The sequence below is a fragment of the Heterocephalus glaber genome, unplaced genomic scaffold, assembly GCF_053883595.1.
Source record: "Heterocephalus glaber isolate CG9 unplaced genomic scaffold, H.glaber_assembly_v1.0 deba00001532, whole genome shotgun sequence".
Classification (NCBI taxonomy): Eukaryota; Metazoa; Chordata; class Mammalia; order Rodentia; family Bathyergidae; genus Heterocephalus; species Heterocephalus glaber.
The window spans coordinates 3,732,629-3,758,685 of NW_028258330.1; the positions used below are offsets into that span (position 1 = coordinate 3,732,629).

The 26,057-nt window shown below is 40.5% G+C and overlaps 1 protein-coding gene across 3 annotated transcripts in view; it reads right to left on the reverse strand.

The window, feature by feature from the left end:
• Cfap61 (cilia and flagella associated protein 61) overlaps positions 1–26,057 on the reverse strand; it is a 274,915-nt gene that overhangs the window by 167,312 nt on the left and 81,546 nt on the right. For all 3 annotated transcript variants that reach the window (XM_087189031.1, XM_004841158.3, XM_087189032.1), the window contains 4 exons: positions 24,764–24,803; positions 22,023–22,162; positions 6,758–6,884; positions 3,817–3,894 (listed from right to left, as the gene is read on the reverse strand). In XM_087189031.1, coding sequence (XP_087045157.1) covers positions 3,817–3,894; positions 6,758–6,884; positions 22,023–22,162; positions 24,764–24,803 — 385 coding nt within the window. The remainder of the gene's footprint in view (positions 1–3,816; positions 3,895–6,757; positions 6,885–22,022; positions 22,163–24,763; positions 24,804–26,057) is intronic.

A 26,057-nucleotide genomic window follows, 5' to 3' on the forward strand; every position in this document is an offset into this window, starting at 1 on the left:
AGACAAAAATCAAGGAAATATCTTTAAATGGTGAGTAAGAAATATAAGACATTGACAGATCTATTTTCTGTCTATATGTAAAGAGACACTGAAGAATCAATGTGAAAATATTCCATGTCCATCTAAAAGGGAATTTAAGAAGAGGAAAATGGAGAAAATAGAGGGGAAGAAATAATTAATAAAATTATAGAAGAAAAATTTTCCCAAAAGTGATACAAGACATTTACTGATAGAATTTCAGAATTTCTGGATAAAAAGAAAAATCTAATTCTCAGAAGAGAGATACACAAACACACATTTTATTTACAAAGGACCAAGAATCCAGTTGTCATCATATTATATTTTATCAGTCACACTGGAAACTGGGTGACAATGAGAGTACAAACATCTACATTATGATGATAAATAATTTGAATGAAAATTTTATACATGGCTAAATGAGTATTCAAATCTGAGGACAAAATGAAAAGTTCTTGTATATGTATGGACTCAAACACCTTATTACCTGCCCACTTTCAAATATGCATTTGAGGGCAGTGGCATAGCTAAAGTTCATGCCACTCAAGGGTGGTCCTTCAATTTGCTGCCCTCCAACAAGTCTGAATATGCAGTGCCACTGTTTGAAGGAAGTCCAAAGAGGCATTCAATTAAAAAGAGAAATAAATGCAGGAAAGAGGATAATGTATAATATATTAAAAGAATAAAACCTTATGAACATCTCAATAAGTGCCAAGAACTCACTTGATAAAATTCAGCACATGTTCATAATAAGAACTTTTTTTTTTTTTGGTGCTGGGGATCGAACTCAAGACCTTGCACTTGGGAGGCAGGCGCCAGAACCACTGAGCTAAATCCCCAGCCCAAGAACTTTTAGTAAGCCAAAAATAAAAGGAAATTTCCTTAATCTGATATTTCCCAGAAACCTATAACAAATATTACATCAAATGGAGAAAAATATACAATAATCTCATTAAAATTAAAACCACCACAAAAAGACCCATAATGAATACTCCCTATTTAATGTTGGTATAGCTATATAATAAAATTGAAAAAAGAAATAAGGTATAAATATTAAAAAGGAAAATGTGTGTCTCAGTTACTTTTTCATTGCTGAGTCAAAATACAAGTTTAAAAAAAGGTTTATTTTAGCTCTCAGTTTGTAGAGGTTTTAGTCCATAGTTCGCTGGCTCCAAGGAAGGACAGGATAGTAGAGGGGCATTGCAGAGGAGAAACAATCCATGGCAGGGCAGGCAAGAAGCAGGAAGTACCCAAGGCAAGGGGGATATATATATATAGCCAAGTCACTCCCACAGTGACCCACCCCTCCCACCAAGCTACATCTCACATTATCATAACCAGCTATAAACCCATCAGTAGACTAATCCACTACTACACATCCATGATCTAGTCACCTCCCAAAGCCCCATCTATGAGCGCATGAGGATTAGGGGGCATCTAGTATAAGCCACAACACTGTGGCAGGTTCTATTTTTCAGTGACCCCAAAGCTGGCCCCCTCAACGGGATCTGCCACCCCCAAATACTCTTCCACAAAGTGACATCACAGCACAGCCTGTTGAGAGGGTCCTCCAAAGCTGAACACATCCCCAACTGCTCTGATCAATGAGACATTTCAGAAAGGTTGCTGTGCCAGAAAAGAGAATCACAGAGTTAATAAGAGAGACTTCAGAAAGATGTTGGGAAAAAGACCAAAATACAAAAACTAGTAGTTTTTCCTTGTATCAAAATAAGCATTTTTAAAAGTGTAATGAGAAGAAGGATCTATTTACAACACAAATCATAAACTATGTGGAAATAAACTATAAATGTCCAAGACTATGTTGAGGCATGGTCTTGGCAGGAACAGAGAGTGCATTCATACAAGGACCATCGGAGGTGGGTTTAGCACAGGGGATATTTACAAGGTGCAGCAGGCGCAGGGAAATGAGCAAGTACTTCAGCTGTCAGGCTGGAAGGCTGTGCCAGCCTAGGTGGTGGCATGGGAAGAGGACTAGCCTCGGGCATCCACAGAGACAGCACCTGAGCAGAGGCCACCTTACCGAGGCCAAGGCACCCAGTGGAGACATCAGCCAGCTGCAGCATCCAGATCACACCATCCTTCTCCTGCCATCAAGTCTGCCATTGGCCAAACCTAATGGAAAGCCAAAGGCAAGAGCATCATGATGCTACCTGTTCAGCCAGGCACCAGGGACAGACAGGGCTGAGCAGGGTGGAGAATAGGCCTGCACTGCAAACAGAGAATCAGGCTGTGCTAGCTCATGTTCCACTGTTCAACAAAATACTCAAGAAAAGAGGTCTATGGGGCTCACAATTCTGGAGGCTAAAAGTCCAAGGCTGGGTGGCCCCAGGGGTTCACCCTCTTCGGGGGCCCCATGCCCAAGGTATCATGGCATGAGCACATGTGAGAGGGAGAGATCACACAGCCAGGCAAGGGAAAGCCAGGGTCGCTCTTTCTGTGACACTTCACTGTCATGAAAACCCACTGGGGCCCCCAAAACTACTGAGAACAGCACCCTCAGGAATCTGTCAACCCCTCACTAGACTCCATTGGTCCTTAACATCATCACAGTAGAGACACGCTTCCACACAGGAACCTTCGGGGACACACTTAAGCCTATCCAAACCAGAGCACTAGAAAGGGGAAATTAATCAGACACAGAAGGTTAAATATCACAGAAGGTTAAATTCTCTAACATGAGAAACCCAAAGTATAAATAACTTAAAGAGCAAAATAAAAGAGATAGTAGGGAACAAAGAGGTAGACTCTGGAGATGGGAGGGGATCTGGGATGGGCGAGAGGAAGCGGCAGGAGAGTAAGAGAGATCAAGACATTAATGTGTAAAGCAACTCCCCAAGATGAATGGAATGACAAGGTGTCGCAAACCTATACTACTAAAAAAGGGAAAAAAATTTAAAAAACCAAAAAACTTTTCTAAAAGACCCAAAGAGTTAAGTAAGAACATAGAAAGCCAAGTTCCTAGAAGGAAATCTCAATATTTTAATGAAAATTCTGCCTCAATTTTTCTACAAAATCCACACTGGCACCAATATACTCACAAGGTTTATGTGAAAGAGGAAATATCCAAGGAAAATCAAGAAAATTTAGAAAAAGAAGAAGGCTGGGCATTTAGCTCAGTGGTTCTGTCACTTGCCTCGCAAGTGCAAGGACCCGAGTTTGATCCCTGGTACCAAAAAAAAAAAAAAAAAGAAAAGAAGAAGACGTGAGCGAAGGCTCCCCAATCACTGTCAAAACCCACGATAAGGCAGCATACATCAACAGACAAACCCGGAGCAAGGGACCCACCTTATAGACAGACACTGGCGTGTGGGCATTCAGTAAACCAAAAAAGCAGCATTTTACAGCAGGAGGGCAAGTCAGACTAGTGGCTAGTAAATGCTCAGGAATAATTGTGTGTTGTAAAAATAAAAAATGACACATGCACTTGACAGCACCCCCCAGCACATAATGAAGTGCAAGGATGAGTACTAGAAATGATAAATGACTACAGTAGAAATCCTGTGGAAAGAACAGTGGTTTTTTTGTGATGGAATATTACATGAAGAATGTTTCCATGTATTCTTTATAATATTACAAATGTTTTGAACTGCAAAAAAAAAAGGAAAAAGAAAAACCAAGGCTACAGAGTGGGGTGCAAATCCGTAAGAATTATAGACTTCAGATAAAGCAGACATTCACATCAAATAAATTTTTCTAAAATTCCCAAAGAGGCACTATTTGCTATGTCATGATATAAGAGTCAATGTCAAGGAAATGAACAGCCATTTTGCAATTTACCATTTCGTCTCTGATCACTGCAATGCCAACGACTTGTTCTGCCACTTCCGCCACAAAAGCCTGCAGTGGTGTTCCATCCTGCAAAGACAAGCACCTGTTTTATGACCCTGGAGCATTGCTATTAGGGTCTGTGCCCCTCTAACCATCATGGTGCAACAACAATTGCACAATCAACACGTAGGGCTGGGTGTTAAGATCCACATCCTCCCCGTGTCCATTCACCTTCATCCCAACTCTCCAAGTATTATGATTCTATCTATTTACAAGAAAAAACAGCATGGAAGACTTGGTAACTTGCAAGATCTCCTGCTCAGATGGCCTGAATCATGATTTGAGCCCAGCTCCTTCTCCTCAGAATCTGCCTTCTTTAACTCTACAACAGTGGGCCTTGAATCTATGATCTGTCAGGACTGCTATACACCGAAGACTCCAAAGAGCCCTGGTTTATGTGTGTAATTCTACCACCATCTTCCATATTATAAGTAAGACTGAGAAAAATTTGACCTTATGAAATTTTAATTTATTGATAAAAAAAATTTTATGAATTTTTTGTTTAATTTATTGATAAAACAAAATTTTAAACTTGTTCGTTATTTCATTTTAATATAACAATACATATTTAAACTTGTTTACTTAATTTTAAATTAATAATACAGAGCATAGTAATATAAATAATGTACTTTTAATAAAAATAACTGTATTTTCCAAAACAAAAATATTGAAAGAGTGCCACTGTTTTCATTTTTACAAATGTATTGAATGTCTGGCTTAATAGAAGACAGCTAGATTCTCAGATATGTAGTAAATCTGTTGCAATATGTTATTTTGATTGAAATATATGTTAAAAAATTCTGTCTTCACAAAAATATATAATTAGAAAAGAGAGAAGTGTTTAAATAATCTTTCCACATAATTATGGATATTCTTCCTTGGCAATCCACCAAAACTCAACAACTAGTAGTGTTTCAGAGGTTAGCTACAATGTGGTATCTTAAAGCTGTATCAATGAATACTGTATACATTGCTCTATTAAAATGCGGCAGTCTATTTTGCACATCAAATGACTTTTATTTGTGCATGCTTTGGTAACATCATTCATTATTTTCCTAGAAAAATATCATTTCACCACAGGTTGACCCATTCCATGACAAAATATCAAACATCTCTTTCATTGATATCACCACCCATCTTATCGGGAAGTCTTTCAAGTACTGAACAGCTGGGTCATCAAGCTTCTAATGGTAGGTACTGCTTTCTCTAGATTCTTTTTTTTTTTTTTCTTGATTGTATTGTATCACAGGGGACAAATCTGTCTGTTGTTTTCTTGGAGTGACAAGCTCATCTCATTCATTTTTAAGAAAATGTCTGTGCACCATCCAACTCCAAAACAATGTATTTTTTTCTGCTGGTTGTTCTTTTAGGTAAAAATGGTGTTCCACAAAAATGGCAGCTGGTTCAGCACACGAAGCTCAAACAAGTGCAGAAGTGCTTTTCTCCCATCAGCCAGTACACTTCCAGCTGCGGCAGCAGAACACCTTGTGTACATTTCCCTCTGTCACACAGAGGGCTAAAGCACATGGATGCAAGGGTTGGGCTGAAGAAAGTTAATAATTTTACTGCTTCATTAAGGATATCAGTCAGTGAAATTTGCTTTTCTTTTTTTTAACTGAGATGATTAATTGTAGATTCACATGCAATTGCAAGAAAGAACACAGAAATCCTCTGCACACATTGCACATTGCCCAGTATCCCCTATTGGTAAGAGTTTGAAAAATAATAGCATAAGACAAGCAAAAAACTGACACTGATTCAAGTGTGTGCATGTGTGTGTGTTACATGCTACGCAATTTCATCTCCTGCACAGGTTTGTGTAGCCACCGCACCATGATACTACACACTTCAAACCTCACAAAAACCCCTTTATAACTACACTCATCTACCTGCCTGGCAACATGTGATCTCTTCTCTGTTTCTAAACTGTGCCACTTCAAGATGTCCTGTGAATGGGATTGCATAGTGTACAGCCCTTAAAGCCTGCCTTCACTCTCACTCAGCATAGTGCTGCAGATTCATGCGTGGTGCTCCAAGGACAAGGCTGTGTCTTATGTGCAGCCAGTCACCTGAACATCCAGGCTGATGTGGGCCAAGTCCCCATTGCCCCGGAACAGATGCTCAAGGGGGCACCTGGCAGTCAGGGGACAGTGGCAGGCTTACTTCTGTGAGAAGCAGCCAACGTGTTTCCCCAAGCAGCTGCACCCTTCTACGGTCCTGCCTGCCACACAGGAGTGAGGCAGCTCCTCACATCCTCACCGCAGTGACGTATGCCGATATAGTGGGAAAGGAGTGCAATTTCTTACTCTTATTATGAAAACAGTCTGGCCTCACACACCCAACTCAACATCCATGTCTAGGAGACTGAATATCCTAGACCCTGGGCTCCTTAGACCACACGTGGAGAAAGCGCACTTGAACTTTTACTACCAGAGGGGCTAGGAGGAAAGCAGCAAAAGGGACCGTGACAAACCAAATCAAAGACATAAGAAAGGTATGGCCAGGCTCCCTTTCCCATGGTTGACAATGGGGTCCTGTGACCCTGAGCCTGCCACCGGGTACTGCTGGGCCGGGTACTAGACACTCATGGGTCCCAGTCTACCCTTCCACAGCCACAGTCAAAGGTGTTGTTGTGGGGACCAGCATCCATTTCATTCTGTCACATTTATCTGTGTCAGATCCTAGAGTTGTAGGGTATCTGGTCAATAGCCTCACCCCCTTGCCCCTCAGCTTCCTGTTTCTCTCTTCTGTGCCCCTCCTGGGACCCCACCCTGCTGTTCCACCACATCCTCTTCTAACTGTGGCCTCAGGCAGGGATGGATCTGCACGGGGCTCAGTGGACCCACACGGCGAGAAAAAGGAGGCCACTGCGGTCAATCTGTGTACTTACAGGGTCTCTGCGGGCCTCACTGTACTGGGCAAAGTCCTCCAATATGCTTTTACTCAGCATGAGGGAGCTCACCAGCTTTTCCACGCCAGGAGTGTCTGTGCAATTGGCTAATCTTATATTAATGGACCTAGATGAGGAGAGAAATACATTTCTTAGGTTAAAGTGCTAAAATGCGTTTTGCTCTCCAAAATGAAGACCGGATTATAACACATCACACTTACATAGAATTATAACTAGCAAAGTACAATTATGTAACACTGAGGTTTGATTAATTTTATAAAAGTAACTCATTTTACTCTAGAAAACCTAAAAAAAAACAAAAACAAAAGAAGTGCAAAGAACAAGGTAAAAATCACTGATAATGCTATGAACCAAAGATAACACAGTTACACTTTTTTTCTTTTCAGTATTAGGGGCCGAACTCAGGGCCTTCATACACAGTTACATCCCCAGCCACTCTCATTTTTTAATTTTTAAAATAGGGCCTCTTTAAGTCACTAAGTTGCCCTGTCTGGGCTTGAACTTGTGATTCTCCTGCCTCAGCCTCCCAGAATGCTGGAATTACAGATATGCACTATTATACCTGACTAAAGTTACACTTTAAATACGTGTAATGTAAATGCATACAATTTAAAACATTCAGCCCCATGATTTATTTCATATTGGAGAGCTATCTCATATTCTGAGTAATGTTTCCCCCACATCTTTAAAGACTGTTCAGAAATCTGCTGAATGTAAGCTTGTGAGCTGCATAAAAACTTGTGTGTCTGATTTACTTCACTTAACATTATGGTTTCAAGGTGCATCCATTTTCCTACAAATGACTCAAGTTTATACTTCTTTATGGCAGAATAGTACTCCATTATGTGTAAGTACCACATTTTCTTTATCAATTCATTTGTTGATGGATATGTGGGCCACTTCTAAGATTTAGCTATTATGAATTGTGCTGTAAGTGAAAGATCTTGGCTTTGATATGTTTACTTTGCACCCAAATCTATCTCTAATAGATTAAAAATGTAAATGTATGAAAGAACTCATAGAGCCAGGGATTTAGCTCAGTGGTGCCGCCACCTGCCTCACAAGTGCAAGATCCTGAGTTTGATCCCCGGTACAAAAAAAAAAACTCATAGAAAGTATGAGGGAAAGTCTCAGGAAAATTAAAAATATATGTGCACACAAAATCCTGTACATGAGTGTTCATAGTGGTGTTGGTCACAATAGCCCCAAAAGAGAAAACAACCCAAATGCCTATCAACAGATAAACACACAAAATGTGATACATACATAATAATATTATTCAGCCATGACAAGGGATGAAGTAGTAACACATGCCTCGGTATAACTGAACTTTATAAACATTACACTAAGACAAGGAAGCTGTATTCAAAAGGCCACATATTATATAATTCTATTTACAGGAAATTTCCACAATAAGAATACTTACAGAGACAGAAAGACAGAGGCTAGGAGGAGAAGGGAATCAGAGTGATTGCTTAATGGGTTTAGGGAAGGCTTTGGGGTAATGAAAATGTGTGGGGACCAGTATGGTCATACATCATAAATCTACACTTGACACTGCTTTAAGTGGGCAAATTGTATACGAATTACATCTCCTTATATATTTTATACACACACACACATATTCAAAGAAAAAGAAAAGGAAGGGGAGTGACAAGTAATAGGCAAAAAAAAATGTAGTTATATAAATATCAGATAAATTAAACCTTAAAATTGTATGAGAGAAAAAGTCTTTATTTGATATTAAAGGTTAAAAATCTACTAGAAGATATAACAATATCAAATCTTTAGGCATCTAACAACATAGCTTCAGGATAAAAATCAACAGGGCCATGAGAATAATCTGACTAATTCACTGTCCCCTTGATAGGGTTAAATACACCTTGGTTGGAATCTGGTGACAGACAAAAGATTGAAAACGTGGAAGATTTGGATACTTCATGTAAGGGCCATGATGCCCCCAGTGAGACAGCGCTGATTATCCCAATGGCCGCCATGTTGTCCTCCTCCCAATGTCCTCTGCCTAGCGGCCCTACCTGTCTGTGTTCATGGCGACATCACCCTTCCAGTGGTTGAGGGTTCATCTCATCTTTTTCCAGTGCTTCTCTTTCAGTCCAGCCACACAGGAATTGAATCTCCCTTTAAATTCATTGGAGCCCACCCACTTCCAGAGCCTGGCCCCCACAACCAGCTCCTTCAGCCTGGGTGTCACAATACCATCTTCAGGTGTCTCCATGTTTCACCTTTGTCTCCTCAAATCCATCCTCAACAGAGGCACCAGAGCGATGCTTATGGACCATTAGGTCATATCACAGGGCTCTTCCACACAAAGCCCAGGAGTGGAAGTGTTCTTAGCTCTTCTATGCCTACAGCTCCTCTCAGAACATTTGTAAATGTATAGAATAAAACATATAGGGCTACAATGTATGAATTTAATGAACTAAACATAATTTAGCAGTGGCTAACAACAGCCATTGTTTTGCTGCATTGATGAGAATAAGCAGAATATGGTACTCGTGGATATCTGTGAAGTGATAGGAAAATACTCATGGTCCACTGAAGCAAAAGTGGCATGTATGGGGGTACTGCTGTGACCTGGAGCTCACTTTGCAATGGAAGGAGGTGCTAAATTTCATTAATACTTTGCAAATACAAAGATGTACATTTTCACCTGAATTCTACCCATGGACTGGGTTGAGACCCCAGCTATCTTCCCCATTATGTTTCAAGTGAAAATTAAAGCTCTAGAGTAGCTGGGAACCTGTGACCATGGCCTCTTCCCCTGTGTCCTTTGTCTAGGATCTCACCTTTCACTGACTGATGTCCAAATCTTCAGTACCGTGCTTTCCCAGCATTACCATGCTGTTCTTCAAACAAGTCTGGAATCTTCCCTGGAGTCCCTGCCCCCACCCAGCATGTCCTGAGCCTTGTTCCCTCCCCTCAGCATCCAGTGTCTGCTAATCCTCACCCTCTTCATGGTGCCATCCCTGCATCTAACCCCTTGTTCAAAATCTAAGAAACCTGACCCTCCCATCCCCACTCCTGTTCTCTTTCTCCACAGCACTTCCTACCTTCTATTTATCTTGTTCACCATTTGTCTTTTCCCATTAAGATAAAACCTTACAAAGATGGGACTGTTGGTCTCTTGCCCCTGCTGCAAAGCCAGGGTGAGAACAATGCGTGGTATGCAGTAGGCACCCAAGAAAAAGCTGTGGAGTGATTCTGCCTCCTGTGTGGCAAGAGCTGAGAGGTCTCCCATGCTTGCTGCTTGTTTCTCTACAAAGCACTGCCATCATGGTACAGAGTGTGTGGGAGCTGGAAAGTAAACAGAGGTGTGATGTCTACTCCTGCAAGGCATAGAGGATTCCATGGTCCACCCTCCAAGCCAGGGTCTCCCAGCCCACAGCTGTGCTACTGAAGTTCAGTGGGACATGGGCTGTTTCCAGTCAAGTGTCACAAAAGCACAATCACTATTTCACTTGTCTGTCCACAAAGCTCTCCTGCAGATCAGGGGATATGACCACTGTGTGTCACACTGAGACGCTCTCATGCCTGTCATGTCTATGTGCCAAGGAGGACACTCAAGGATTCCCATCAGGAGGAGGAAGGTCACCAGCAGTACATCCCTGTCTGACTATAAAGCTATGTATCCCGTCTGCTGCCGGAGCCTCTAGATACAGGGCCGGTTGCATATTGGAAAGAGGCTACTTGGTCCAGCTGCACAATAAGTACAAAATATCAGCCAGTTTTGATGGCAAAAATAAAATATCTCATTAATCCTTTTTATATTGATTACATGCTGAAACAATATGTTAGATATAATGGGTTAAATAATAAATATTGTAATTTTTCACCTACTTCATTTTAATTCTTAATTTAATATAGCTATAAGAAATTCAAAATCACACATATGGCCACAGGTTATTGTGCTTGCTGGGGCCCATATTTGCTTCTGAGGCTTACGTTTCAGAAGATTTTTACTCTGCTCAGAAAGCAGAGCACAGGTGTAGCCCAGGGGACCTGTCCCCCACAGGCTCGAGCGGGTGGCTATGCTTCTGCTCCCATGCCACACCTTCTGCACAGGCAGCAGCTGGTTGCTTCTGGTTTTAACTGGAATGAGACAAAAGGAACTGTGGCCAGCAAGAAGAAAATCCAAATGGGGCAACAGGTGTGTATCCTGATTGCTTTTATGTGGCAATGGGGAGGAATATCTGGAAAAACTGAAAAATGCATACTCAAAGGTATTTCCTTGAAACTCAATTATTACAATGGCATTATTAAGAATGGTTCACTGATTCAGTCAGCCATCGATGTTTATAAAACATCTGCAGGATGCCTAGTTTGTCCTAGGTGTTGGGATCCAGTTAGAACAAGGCAGTCCACAATTTCTGCCCTAGGGTTGCTGACGGTCTATCAATTCCAGAGCCACATGCTGAGAAACAATTCTGAAATCCTCTAAAATCGTAAGTGATATACATGAGGATAGATATGGGCTATGAGGTACAGAGACTTTAATCTGGGTTTTAGCTATAGAAAGCCCCTTGAAAATTAAATTGACTTCAAACAAAACTGTAAGGATGCTTAGAATGTAGCTTAGTGGTGCTGTGTCTGTCTGGCAAGTGCAAGGTCCTGAGTTCAATTCCTGGTACTGAAAAAAAACCCCAATAAAATAAAATATTTAAAAAATCGATCTTAAAATATTTGTGAGATCATACACACACCAAAAGGAGATGGTGTTGGCCGTCACAGTATCAAGCAGTTATCTTTATTCCTTGCCATGTTCTCTGATGAATCATAAAGATACAGAGTATTCACTGAAGACCTATAAAGTGATACTAAGAAATTCTGTAAAGTGAACTTTAAATCTGTTAAATAAATATCCAGGAAGACAAAGTCCACTTCGATGTTCGCACATCAGACAGAAGCCTGGCAGGACTGCAGACAATGGCAGTTCACTGGATGTATCTAAATGTGACTGGCTTTCATCTCTCCACAACCTTCAAAGAAGTTTCATATATCCTTTTGCTGTGCTCATGAATGGAAGGACCTGCTTTTGGTCCCATTGTGTGTAACCAGGAAGGAGAACACTCTACCTCCCTCCCCCTGCTCTCTAGATCACCTTACTTGACCTTCTTAGAAGCAAACATGCACTGAAAAAGCAGAGCAGTTGAGCCAGAGTTCAGCCATCATTCTAAAGCTATCTAGAGCCTGCAAGAGGTTAGCTGTGGTTCTTCTTATCTACCACTGGCTTCTCTGTCACCAGAAAAAGGAAGGACCACCGCCTCTGGTCACCATCACCTGCCTGGGTTCCTTTCACCTCTGCAGGTGACCTCTCCCCCTTTCTCTCTCTCTCTAATGAACGTGTATGCCCAAGCCTGTGAATCGTTAGGATTTGTCCCCTGTCTATGAAGAGATAAAGCCCTTGTCCACGGGTCCCTCTTTTGCAGCTTTGGCCACCTGCTTCCTGACAAGATGTTTTCTTTCTCTGTTTTTGGCTGAGTGTAGCCTCAAAGGTCAGCATTTATAGTGTTTAATCAGACTACCCCCATATGTAATAAAATAGGAAATTGTGTAGGAAAGTAGAATGAAAAAAGACTTATCATTTAACTTTTCAACCTCAAATTAATGAATTGTTCCAAACGTCTACAAATTTGTGTGTGTGTCCAGTTACTCAGCCCTGAAGAAAATGGGCAGCTTTTAGATGTCAATAAACAAAGACATAATGGCGGAAAGAAGGAAATAACCTGCACCTTTCTGATTCCGAAGGAATGGACTATGTAATAGAATCCTTAAAGAATTCTGCAGGCACTGATAGCCCACACCAAAAAACAAGTAAGCAAAAACACTAAAAAACCACACACAAGAAAACAATAATCACAAAACAAAACATGAAGTTTGTCTTGGATTCTATTCAAAAGTCAGTGAAGAGCAGAAGGGACAGAGAATTGGTATCACTAAACTCTCTGTGTAATAACATGGCCAGAATAGGCCTAACACGTACTCAGTAAGCAGAACAGTTTAGCCAGGGGACCACAGCAGACTAGGAAAGCTGGCGACCAGGCCTGAGAGAGACACACATAGAAAATCAAACAAAACCAACACAGGAGGGAAGGAACTGTTTAAACGCCAGCCACCTACAGGCATTTTTATTTACCCAGCAGAGTTGACAATTGGTTTATGATCTAACTCAGCAGTATTTATTTATAGAAAATAATTTCTAGCACAATACATATAAGCTGGGTGAATAAGTCTGGAACACATTCCCCCAAATTAAAAATGTCAAATTTCAGAGAAACATAGTTTGGAATGGCAGCGAGACGCATTGAGAGGCCAGTTCACTAAATATGCCCTCTACTAATGAGCAAACAAGAGGGCAAAACCATGGGAATGCTAAGAATGGGCCATCCAGGAAGAATGAGCCTTTTTTAAATAATTAGTACATGTTAACATTCCTTGTGTGGAGTTGGTGGTGCACATGACACATCTTAATTCCTTTTTCCATCCTTTTTCCCTCCCCTCCCTCCTTCTCTCAATCTTCCCATTTGAGAAAGATCTATATCTCTACTTCTTATTATCTATCTTTTATTTTGCTCTTTATTTATAATTTGGGGTTCTCATGTAAGAGAAACCATGTGATATTTAAGCTCATGTATCTGATTTATTTCACTTAACATTATGGTCTTAAGGTGCATCCATTTTCCTACAAATGACTCAAGTTTATCTTTATGGAAGAGTAATACTCCATTGTGTGTAAACACCAAGTTTTCTTTACTAATTCATCTGTTGATGGACCTATAAGGCTGCTTTCAAAATGGAGCAAAGAACTAAATGTTAAAACAGAAACACTTAACCTGCTGGAAGATAAAATAGGTAAAACTCTTGAACAGAACCTGCGCTGCAAGGAAACAGTACTGAGAATCAACAAATGGGATCATATCAAATTAAAAAGCTTTTGCACAGCAAAGGAAACAATCAACAGAGTAAAAAGACAACCTACAGTATGGGGGAAAAATGCCAGCTGTTCCTCAGACAGAAGACTATTATCTAGAATGTATAAAGAATTTTAAAAATTAGACCTCCCCAAAATGAAAGACCTAATCAAAAAAATCAAAAAGTAAAATGAATAGATACTTCACAGAAGTGCAAGGAATGATCTTTTATACCACTTGCAAACTCAACCATAGTTAAGTTTGGAGACATCCTGGAGATGACTATATGAGGTGACAAGTTTACAAAGGAAAGCATTTAGTTTATACACACTTATGTGAGCATGAACACAGTATCATCAAATGTTGTCAACTCCAAGACCAAGTGGCCACTAAGAGAAAAGACGGGACCAGGGTACAGAATTTGTTGACGGAAGAGGTGACTGTCACTAACACCCAAATGAATTATTTGTCCCAGTGCTTGCCAGCATGGACAGACAGCAGATGACAGACACAGGATGATTTCCCAAGGGAAGAAGAAGGAAATGAGGTGGGAGACCAGAACATGAGGTCATGAAATTTAAAGTAACCAAACTTGGAACAATTCATCCCAAATGCCAAGAGAAGTGAAGCAAAAAATAGAAGCACATTATATATTTTTAAACTATGGTATAAAGAGAGAGGTGTTCAGGACCTGTGCCCTTCAGGAGCCACCTCCCTTAGGCCCTGCTCCAGGCCACCCCTCCTGTGCGCCTGGGGGACAGCAGTGCCTTCCTGCTCACTGCTATTCTCTGCACAGTGACCGCATCGCTTACATAAGATGTATCCCATCTCTCTTCCATATCCACATCTTTCTCCTCTAGCTAGAATGCTGGCCCAGGAGGGGTCACCTATGTTCCCAACACTTGCGATGGAGGTGATGTACAGGCACAGTCAATGCTGTGTGCTTTCCTGGATGAATGAGGGGTTTTGCTGGGGGCCCCTGGGAAAGCGGGTGACCCTCAGCCAGCACTGTGTCCCCTACAGTGCTGCACGGATGTCAGCCCAGGACACAGCATCATCTTGCCAGTGTGCTGGAAGCCACTTGAGGATGGAGCTGATGCAGGAGAGGACACAGCAGAAGACAAGAAAGAAACAAAGGCCATTAAGAAACAAACCTTAAAGCCCCATCTGTCTCTGGACCTCTGGCTCCTATGGTGGAAGCCATTTAAAGTTGGGCTTTCTTTCATTTCCAACTGAAAGTGTTCTCCTTGTTTGTCTAAATTTTGAAACTTAAGGTGGTTTTAGAAAAACACAAGTTAAGGGGAGGATGTACAGAAAAAGAAAGAGCAAGTGAACAGAAACAGGTAAGAGAAAGGAAAGGATTACTTGGTATAAATGGATTCATAAAGCTGTTACATGCATAAGAAGTCCAGCCCAAGGGTTTATTGATACAATATGGAAGGAAATGACAGTACCAAAAGTCACTAGGTAAAAGTTTAAAGTAAGCATGGTTTATATGGTTACAGAAGATCTGTATTTGGAAGAGAGAATCACAATTCTTTTCTACCAAATAATATATTCATAAAAAGCAGAACACCTGCAGGACTTCTTGAGCTGTAATGTGCATAAAAGTCAGCCTAAGTGTCTGTTAGCAAAACAGATTCCTGGGCAGATTGAGATCCAGAAGGCCCAGGGAAGGGCCTGAGATTCTGCATTTTCACCCCTTCTCAGAGGATGCTGCTACTGTGATCCATGCCTGCAGTAGAACCATAGAGCATATGAAATGAGGACCTGCTCTTGAATAAAGAGGAGGTGATCTTCAGGCAGGAAGCCATGTGCAAAGGGGCAGATGCTCAAGATGCTGAGGTCTGCAGTGCCCCATGGTGCTGCCAGCCCACCCCAAATAGGATTCTTCAACATGAGGGATCAGCCAACCTCAGGAAGGCCTCAAAAACTAAAAGCCAGTGTGAGTCCCCATGATATTATTGCCTCACCACACAGCACTGACTCAGGAAAGGCACTGGCTGCTGCACCTGGCACCTCCTCCTCCCCTGGCTGAGACACAGGCACCAGTGCAGGAGACTGATTATAAGAACATCTTGGCACTGTTAGAAAATACTGAGGACACCAGGGCAACAGAGGGAGGGCCCTGTGGAGGCGGTGCCACCTCCCAGTCACTGATGCCAGGGGCCCATCATGGTGTCAAATGATCTCTTCTGAGGTTACTCCACTCTCACATTTCTGAACTCCATTGTGTGCAGTGTGGGATGCCTCCAAATTCATTTGTTGGCGCAATCAGGTTTTAAAAATACAAACATCTCCAGGATGTGTGAGCATGAAGCTGTCCTTCTGCCACATCTTTGTAGGACCCTCTTCAGTTTGGCTGGACTCCGTTCTCTCAGCCAACCAACATCAGTCAGGAGTCTCAGCTCTAAGAGAGCAGAGGGCAGAAGGACATCATAACCCTCTCAGAGCTGGACAGAGAGCTGGACAATTCTGACAGACAAACCTTCCATTTCTAACAATGCATGTTTGATTTTCCCATATTGCTTGTTAGGCTAACAATATAGTGTCAAGAATCAAAGGAGCAATCCATCATGTCTGCAAAAGGGACATCCCTGCTAGTGACAGCCATGTGGGTTTTGAGGTCATCCTCCTTTCCAAGACAGTGCCTGTATTCTTGACCTGACAAAGGCATGGGACATCAGTGGCACTCAGACGAGCCTAAGAATGCTGGGGCTGAGAACCTGGTGATGAGTGGTGGGTGGTGGGTGACTGACAGACTTGGAGCTTGAGAAGGAAGGCTCTTGAGGAGGCTGCAGGTGCGAATGGTGACAAAAATATGACTTACTGGAGAAATGACACAAAAACAGTATCAGCTAGTGAATCTTTAATTTTTCAGAAAAGATCCCAGGTGTACGTGATTTGCTGATTTTATATCCAAGTAATTAAAAATATGAAGCTGAAAATGGTTATAAAGAAAAACCAGGGCCTGCTGCAGCCATGAGTAATTCCCAGAAAAGCTGCAAGTCTCAGCATTGCAAAGCTTTCGCATTTTCAGTAACAATAATACATGCTCACAGTAAAAAGAAAGTATGAGAGAAAACGAATGTAAATATGAAATATGAATTAAGTAACTAGTCTGCTAATAACAGGGCCACTATTATAGCCAGACTATGAATCATTCCTAGAGCCTGTGCTGACTGTTAGTGCTCAGGGCTCCCATGCATTTATTCAGAATGAGAACTCCAAGTCAGAAGAAAATGTCACCAAAGAGTTCTATTTAACAATGAAGAATGTAAATTTTTTTTAAAAACTAGTATTTGAATCATAATAAAATTTAAAATTTTAGTGTATAGCAAATTAATTGTACTTTCTATTATGGAAATAATGCATTCATATGATGTTTTTAAAACAAAACAGAAATAAACAGCCTAATTAAAAGATAGGTAAGAGATCTGAGTAGACACCTCACTAAGGAAGATAAACAGATGGGAAGGAAGCATTTGGGATTTGCTCACTCAAAACTACTCACGGTCTTACTGTGCTAGGGAATTGCAGATTTATAACCACAATGAGGTACCACTCTATGCCTGCTAGAACTGCTTAAATCGAAAACCATGACAGCAAATGCTGAAAAAACAAGAACTCTAGTGAGAAAAGGAAAAAATGGAAACAAAGTCTTTGTAGGTAGGGAGGGATGGAAGGGTTGAAGGAAGAGCAGGGGAAGGGGGAAAAATAAGAACCAAGAAAGATTATGTAAAGGTGCAAATTTCCAATGAAGAATGTCATTATATTGTATACCTTAAATGTACCAGTGAAATTAATTTTAAAAAACGAGGAACTCTCATTCATTGTTGGTTTTAATGCAAAAGGGTATGACCATGTTGTAAGACAGTTTGGCAGTTCCTTACAAAAATAAATAAACTCTGGTCATACACCCAACAATTTTGTTTAGAGCAGGTCTATTCTTTTTTTTCCCTTAAATTCTTTTATTGGTACATTTTAGGTATACAATACATTTACATTTATCATTGGGAACTTGTACCTTTACATGATGTATCTTGGTTCTTATTTTTTCCCCATTCCTTGCCCTCCTTTCACCCCCTCCACCCTTCCCTATTTACAAAGACTTTGTTTCCATTTTTTCCATTTCTTATAATTTTTCCTTTCCCTTCTTTACTTTCCCCTACCCCTCCCACTTCCCCTACCCCTTTGGACCTTTTCTTCCTATTTCTCATTATCAATTATTCATTTTAATTATTGGTACATTTTAGGTATACAATATAATGACATTCATCATTGGAAATTTGCACCTTTACATAATCTTTCTTGGTTCTTATTTTTCCCCCTTCCCCTGCTCTTCCTTCAACCCTTCCATCCCTCCCTATTTACAAAGACTTTGTTTCCATTTTTTCATTTTCTCATATTATGGAATTAATATGAGAAAATGCTGTACTTCTTTCAAGGAACAGTATCACATAAATGACTTAGAATTCTTCTCCAGAAAAGACTGTCTTTTCTCACTCACTTATTATTTTATTCAATCCTTTATTTATGTCAGTATGGAGTTGTTAAATTTATATTTTGGGTTAAAATTCAATGACACAACATAGCTATTTCTGCAATATTTTCCTTGTTCATATTTTGCTTTTTATAAATTCATAGGTAGGTTGTAAAGATGTTCTGCACCATTTTGTATTTATTTCAGCAGTAGAGCCATTAATCATGATATATCAACTTGACTGAATTAGTTTCCCAGTTAGAAGATTAGTAAAGCACACTTCTGTGTGTGTCTATGGGGTGTTACCAGCAAAGTGAAGGGGGAAGACCCACCCTGATTGTGGATAGCAACAACCAATAGGCTTATAGCCTGGATGGATAGAAACAGAAAGAATGATTAAGTCAATCTGCCTTTAAAAGCTCCATTCTGTTTTAGTGGGTACATCTGTTGATACATACGGCCATGGCCTGTGGTTATCTGACTCCAGTTTCTTTAGATTTTCAGCTTAGGCTTATACTAGTGACTCTTCACAGAGTCACTAGGGCTTCAGTCTTGGACTAGCATTACATTTTGGCCCTTTTTCTCCTGCAGCTTCCAGCTTCTTGGACTAAGCAGCTACTAGATCCTCTGGCTCTCCAGCATGCAGAAAGGCACTGTGGACTCTCTGGTCTGATCCTGTTAGCCTATCTAGTAACCCCTTTGTACCTATCTTATCAATCTGTTCCTCTTGAGAACCATATCCAGCCTCCTCTCCTGTCACTCTATTCATTAGTGCCAGACTGTTCAAGTCTCCACCGAGGCAATTAGAGTGTATGTTATATGTACTGTACTATCTCTCTAACTTTGAAAAGTCAGAAATTCATAGGTTTCCATCACTAGGATTTGTGGCCGTGCATTATTTTCTCAGAACATGTTAATACATTTTAATTTGAATAGAATAAAAAAATGACTTTGACCAACCCTATAGAAATGTGAGACAATCATACAGTATCTGAATCCAAATCTGAATGTATTATTTAAGCAAAAAAGAGAGCCAGAATGGTTACATTCAGTGTCCTAAAAAAATATAACAATTGATTTTATATGAAAGTTTAAGGAAGACTTCTTTTGAAGGTGTGTTGCTTGAGGCACAGGACTGGTAGTCTTGCACCTAGTCTTCTGACCTTCCAAACTCGAGACTGGACTGTTAGCTTAGAGGCACATTTTCTAAAGGTGTGTGTCTTTGATTGATTGCATAGATTAAAACAACTTCACTTACAAAAATGACACTGATTGTTTTAAAAGGATTAAAACCAGATTGGCTGGATCTACTTCAATGATTGATAGTCTTCTAGAAGTCCATGGGGACTTATTAAAAATTATCAATGTTCACTAAACTGAAATGTTTAGTACCTTTATGTACATTATTCTTGAAAGCTATAACTGTGCTCAATCTTTTTTACTGCTAAATGGATGAAATAATCCTGTATTTTATTAATTTAGATGTGGAAATAGATGGAGTTTAAACATGGGAGTTCTAATAAGAATCACTAAAACAACTGGAATAACAATTTTGTATCATTAGGATAGGACTTCTAACATCTTATTAGAAAAGGACATTTACATTTATAAGATAGAAAATCTTCCATTTTTGTAATATATGTTTCTTATAGTTTAATTACTATTTTAGCTTTATGTGCTATAGAAATTATCTTAAACTTAATTAAATCTATGCTGGTATAATCTTAAGTAGTAATAGAAGAATCTCTAGTAATTCTGGAATCTCACTAAATCAGATTTTGTAGGGTATTTTCTGAAGTCAAACTTCTAAGTGCAGTTAGGATATCTAGGAAAGTGAAGAAATGAGGTGGCATACCATATGTGAACATTTCTAATTAAAATATTAATTAAGACAACATTAAGATACAGTTAGTAAAATACTGGTTTTTTATTAACATGTTCTATTCTGTCAAACCATGAACAGTGAAAAACTGCCTATAGAATATAAAGTCCCTATTCATTTCTGCATTATGAAGTAAACAAAAATTATCAAAGAAATTTATATAATCGAAAACCATGGCATAATGGTATTTTAGTTCTTATTCTTCTTTCCCTTCCTTATTCATCAACTGCCTACAGAAAAACAGCTACTTGCTACTCAGTAAGATGGGGAACATAAGTTGTAAATGTAGTTAATCCAAGGTCCTTGTACTTTGAAGTGATCAGCATCACAAAGTATGGTTGACTCATAGATGTTCCACTCTGATTTGTCCAAAAGATGTGAAACCTCCTACCACACATTATTGGGCTGTGCCTCGCTAAATGTTTTTGGTGGACACTCAGAATAAGAATTGTGACACTTCTTCAGAGCCCTGGAGGGGTATATCTTCCTTCTTAGCTCCTGCCTTGATTTTCTGCCTTCTCTCTGTCATGAAGGGAACAGTTTTCTTTCCCCATGGCCCTCTGTTATATTAGAGCAGCTCTATTTTTAATTGTCCAAACTTGCAAGTAACCAAAACATCCTTTAGTCGGTGAATGGACAAACTATGGTATGTCCATACAGTGGAATATTATTCAGGGCAGAAGAGAAATGAGCTATGAAGGGTTCATACTGGATGATTCCAACAAAACCATGGAGGAAGTACAATGATCAGTGGTTGCCAGGGCTGAAGGGGAGGAGGGATAATTAGAGCACAGAAGAGATCTAAGGCAGTCAAACTATTCTGTATTTTTCCTTTTTCTTTCTTTTTATTTTATTTATTTTTTTGGAGACAGGATCTCACTATGTAGTTTGGGCTGGCCTCAAATGCACAGCAATCCTGCTGCCTCTCAAGTGCTGGGATTATAGGTGTGCACCACTATACCTGACAACATTCTGTATATTATAATGGTGTCTTTATATGTTACTAAACACTTGTCTAAACCTATGGAATGTATGCCACCAAGAGAGAACCCTACCATAAACTATGGACTTTGGTCACTAATGATGAGTCATTGTTGGCCCATCAATTGTAACAAATGTGCCATTCTTGTCCTGGATGTAAATGATGGGAGGGTCTGGATGCAGGGGCAGGGCAGGGGTATAGGGAAACTTTTCTGCTCAATTTTGCTGTGAACCTAAAATTGCTCTAAGAAAAAATTAATTAAAAGAAAAAAATTAAAAACAAAACAGGCAGATATAAATAAAAAATAAGTCATCCTCTTCACTCCATCCTCATAATCAGTCCTGCATCCCTGAGACACATCAGGTACAGAGTCCTATGTCCCTTTCTAGACCTTCCACACATACGGAAGATAAAAACCAGATGTGATGGTCCCACAGGATCCTTGTTCCTTTTAATAATGAAATTCAGAGTTTCTACAGGCCACATACCCAACTGGCTAGCAATAGATTTCCCAGCCTCCCCTGTGGCCAGGTAGGGCTGAGTGACCTTGTTCCTGACCTCAGATAGATACAGAAGGGATGTATGTGTACACAGAAAGAAGGTGCTTCCTGCCCATTCCTGCCTTCGTCCATCCCATCCATGGGCTCAAATGTACCCGTGACACTCTGAGCCACCTTTTATAAGTTGCATTTGAATTAAATTTGGGTAGTTAAAAAACTTCATATAGTAAAAAAAAAAAAAAATTCATGCTTTTTTTTAACACTTTGCTTGTGCATGTGGGGCAGGGGTCCTGGCAGTCTAGCCCCAGCTGCCTGTGCATGCTAAACACATACCATTTACACGTCAACAAGTGTTTATAACCTTTAGAAGACACAGACCATGCCTGTATGATGTTCACTGATGTACTCCAAGTATTCTTTTCTCTGTTTAATTTCACAGATTGTCATCCTGCCCAAGTAGCCACTTACTTGAACAGCCCGGCCCGGTGGAAGACGTAGAGGTCGTGCTGGAGTGTGCAGTCACCAAAGGGGATGACTTTCATGAAGTTCTGGATGAGGACAAACTCAGGGGTGAGTTGGGGCACGGAAATGATGCAGAAGTTCTTGTCCTAGCATGATCAAAAGCCAGGACATATGAGAAGCACAAAAAGCATTTATCATTAAACACACATGAAAATAGGGGCACGAAGGAAAATAGAAGCAAAATGCATGTAGAAGATTCTCAATTAACTTCCTATATTTTCAAAAGTAATCACATAAAATTCAGGGAGATGCAACTACAAGAGGATGGAGAAAATATCTGTGAGTCTGACTGAACCCTGAATAAGTGCGCATGAGGAATAACTGCACCTATTGGGAATAGCTCTTGGACAGAAGTGGCTTTTCAAGCTAAGACCACTTGTTCCTGTGAATTCACCCAGCCAATGAGGCAGCACGGTGTCCTAGCAAAGGCCTTGCCCTTACTATATGACCTGACAGCAGCCTCATCCTCTTCTCTGTGAGGTGGCAGGGAGGTATGTCAGGCAGAGAGGCTCTTAGATCCTATGATTACACACAGTCTGATGTGTGTGTCCCTGTTGTGACATGGTCCCTTGGAGGTGAAGGTCCCAGGGTTGTTGAGCTGCACAGTGGGTTTAGGCTGCGGATGCAGGTAGATCCAAATGTCCTGACAGGTGCCTTCCTGACCTGAACTTCCTGCCTTCCTGAACTGCACTGTCCTATATGGTAGCCCTGGCCACACCCAGCCAATGAGCATTTGGAATGTGGCTGCTGTGATTGAACAACCAAAATTCTTAACTTCTTTTAAGTTTAAAAACTGGTGCTCAGTTCCATTTATTGGAAAAGTTTTATGCATGATCAGGTTAGGTGAATTGATTTTAAGACATTTTAGAACTCACTCATCCCAACATGAGTATCCAACTGTAGATTTTATGAGACCTAAATCCAGATCAAGTGTTTCTGATGAAAACACAGTACTTGTATTGAGATGGGCTGTAATATAAAACAAACATCGCTTTCAAAGACTTGGTGTGAGAGAAAGAAAGTAAACCAGCTCATTAATAATTTGTCACATTGACTGAATGTTAAAAAGATTCAGTTTGGACACAATGAGTGAGATGAACAGGTTATTAACATGGGGGCCTCTGGCCCTTTTCACCTGGTGCCCGCGTGGCCATGGGATTGCTGGGGTCCGCATTGTGTCTGGAGTCTGGAGCTCTGAGCTGCTTCTGTTCCCTGCAGCCATTTGACCCTCTGCCAGGTCCCTGTAGAAGCAGCCTGCTCTTCCCAGAGCTAATTTGTCCCTTTGGGACCTCGCTTCCCCCTTGAACCCTGTGAAGGCATCACTTGTACTAATCCAAAGCCCTTGGGACATCTGCAACCCAAAGGGAGTGAATCGTTACTTGACCTTATCTTCCTTCCTTCCAGAAAATTAACACCACTCCTTTTGGGAAACTTTAGAGTCAGGTTGTACAACTAAAGCTGAAAATAAGGCTTGGGGGCCATGTCTCGGTGGGCTTCCTCAGGGAGGGGGAGGCTCACTGTAATGAGCTGCTTTAGCTTGCATTTTAAGGATTAAGGATGAAGTAATGAAGGTATTTTGTTCCTGTTTCCTCATATCCCCAAATCAAATAGGATTAAAAAGTAAACAGGTCTTCTGCCACTTTAAAGCTGATATTTTATAATGCTGAAGATTTGCCTTTATTTGGGCTTTAAAATAAGAATTAAACTTGGTGAAATTTCTTTGAGGCAAATTGGGGGAAACCAGCTTTGTAAATTCTCTGTTCAGGGTAATCTATATTGCTTTATGAGCTTCTAAAATGCCTTAAAATGAATTCAAAGAAATTGCTGTGGAGAATATATTGCCTTATTACAAGGCTTCATTATATTTTAAAAATGAGGAAATAAAGCCTAATATCACATGTTTTTTAGGTAACATAATTAAATTGTATTTATTTCTGCCTCAGTATAAAGAGTAGAAGGAAACATAGAACAATAGACATTTGGCTTAGAATTAGCCAACTGAAGAATGGCAACTGCTGATTTAACCTTAGGACAGCCATGGGAAAAGGCCTTAGAAAAGCCCATTTTGTCCCGCAATTGTCCTACTTCCCCACTCTCTTCCTTCCAACAAAGTGAGAAAGGTGGGTTTGGAGCTGCACCACTGACAACACTGAACCCAGGAGGAAAAGCTCAGGATACACCGAGATGGGCTATGCAGTTTGCACACAGGTGTGGGCTGGTCCCTTTCACATGCTGCCAGCACTGAATTCAGCCTGGGAGCAAGTATGGAAAGAGAGGCCAACCCGGAAATCACCCACAAGTTTACCTTCCCTCACTGCCAGAAAGCCACAGAATCATTTCAGAAACTGTGAGGTCAGTGTGACCTGTCAGTCACATACTAGCGTCATCACTGACATTTTCATATACTATGATCCATGATGTGAGTCTAATACAACACCAGTAACACTATCTCTAAAAGGAATTATGCAATGAAAGAAAGAGTGATTGAAGAATTATTGAAAATGACAATATTTTCTATGTTTGAGTTCCTAAAAGAAAGAGTTCCTAACCTTACTCTCCGAACACAGAAGCAGTTCAAAGCTCAACATTCACAGCACTGTAAATGCCCATACAATATGGAATTTTACCTTTTTATACTGTATCTGAACTACAAAACCAAATATAATATCCAATCTTGGCATACTTACGGGAAAGAGACTGAAAACAAAATTCATAAAATCCAGAGACCTGTAAACAAGACAGGGCACACTGTCACTGGCCTGTAAACAAATATAGCAGAGGGGACATCTGAGGAGATTTATGGCTCTCTCTTGCTCAGGCAGTGATTAGCTGACCAGAACATGTGTTGTACAGAATGTAAGTCTAAGCATTATGTGTCAGTATTAAATATTTTGTAAATGAAGGCACTATCATAATAATTAATAATCTCTGCACATTTGAAGAGCCACAGGAAGCTGGGCATAGTGCTGCATGCCTGTAATCCCAGCACTCAGGAAGCTGAGGCAGGAAGATTGCTGTAAGTTCCAGGCCAGCCCGGGCTACATAGTGAGTTTAAGGCCAGCCTGAACTACATAGCAAGACCCTGTCTCAAAAACAAAAACCAAAAAACCAAAAAGCAAAAAAAAAAAAAAAAAAAACCCACAAGAAAGGCAGCCATTATGCCAATGTGATCCAAGCTGAGTACAGATATGGATAGGATATAGGCCATTCTTGTTCTCTTTTATATGCAAAAAATTTTCTGGCCAGCTTTCTGTTCACATTCACAGGCAGTCCATACTGGGTTATAAAATTTTCTGTTTAAAAATCCAAAAGGCACATCTAGGCACAATCATATCAAAATGCACAGGGGAAAGGAACTGTTAAAACAAGTCTAGCAAGGCTTTACAGGCTTTTTAGATGCCTATAATATTATTAAAATTCTTTAAATTTCCCTTTTCAAGCTTCAAGTTCTTCACAGAGGCTTAAAATTTAATGTTAAAAAAAAAAGGAGACATTGTTTAGAAGAGCCCAGGAGACTGGAGCTATGTTCAAAAACATCTACTAAAGGGCCAGGGATTTAGCTCAGTGGTTCCACTGCCTACCTTGCAAGCACAAGGACACAAGTTCAATCCCCGGTACCAAAAAAACAAAAGAAATTGTGCCCAGCTCTCTTCTGGGTCATCTACATGATACTGCAGAATTTCTGCTCTATAAAAATTTGACAGTCTTTTCCTCATCTAGATTGTCCTGTGGGTAGCTGGCAGAATGGATGAAGTGCTAAAGGAGATGTGGAATTCAGGAAAGGAGGGCAGCACTCCAGACCCAGACTGGGGGTGGGAGGTACCAAGTCCTGAACACTGGGCACATAGAGTGACAGGCAGTGGGTGGCGGGCAGCCCAGGTGTCCACTGATGCCCTCTCCCATCTGACATTTGGGTGAGGCTGCAGCCCCAGATGCAGGGTGGGGCCTGAGGTAAGTGACTGGGCCCATTCTGAGGCCCAG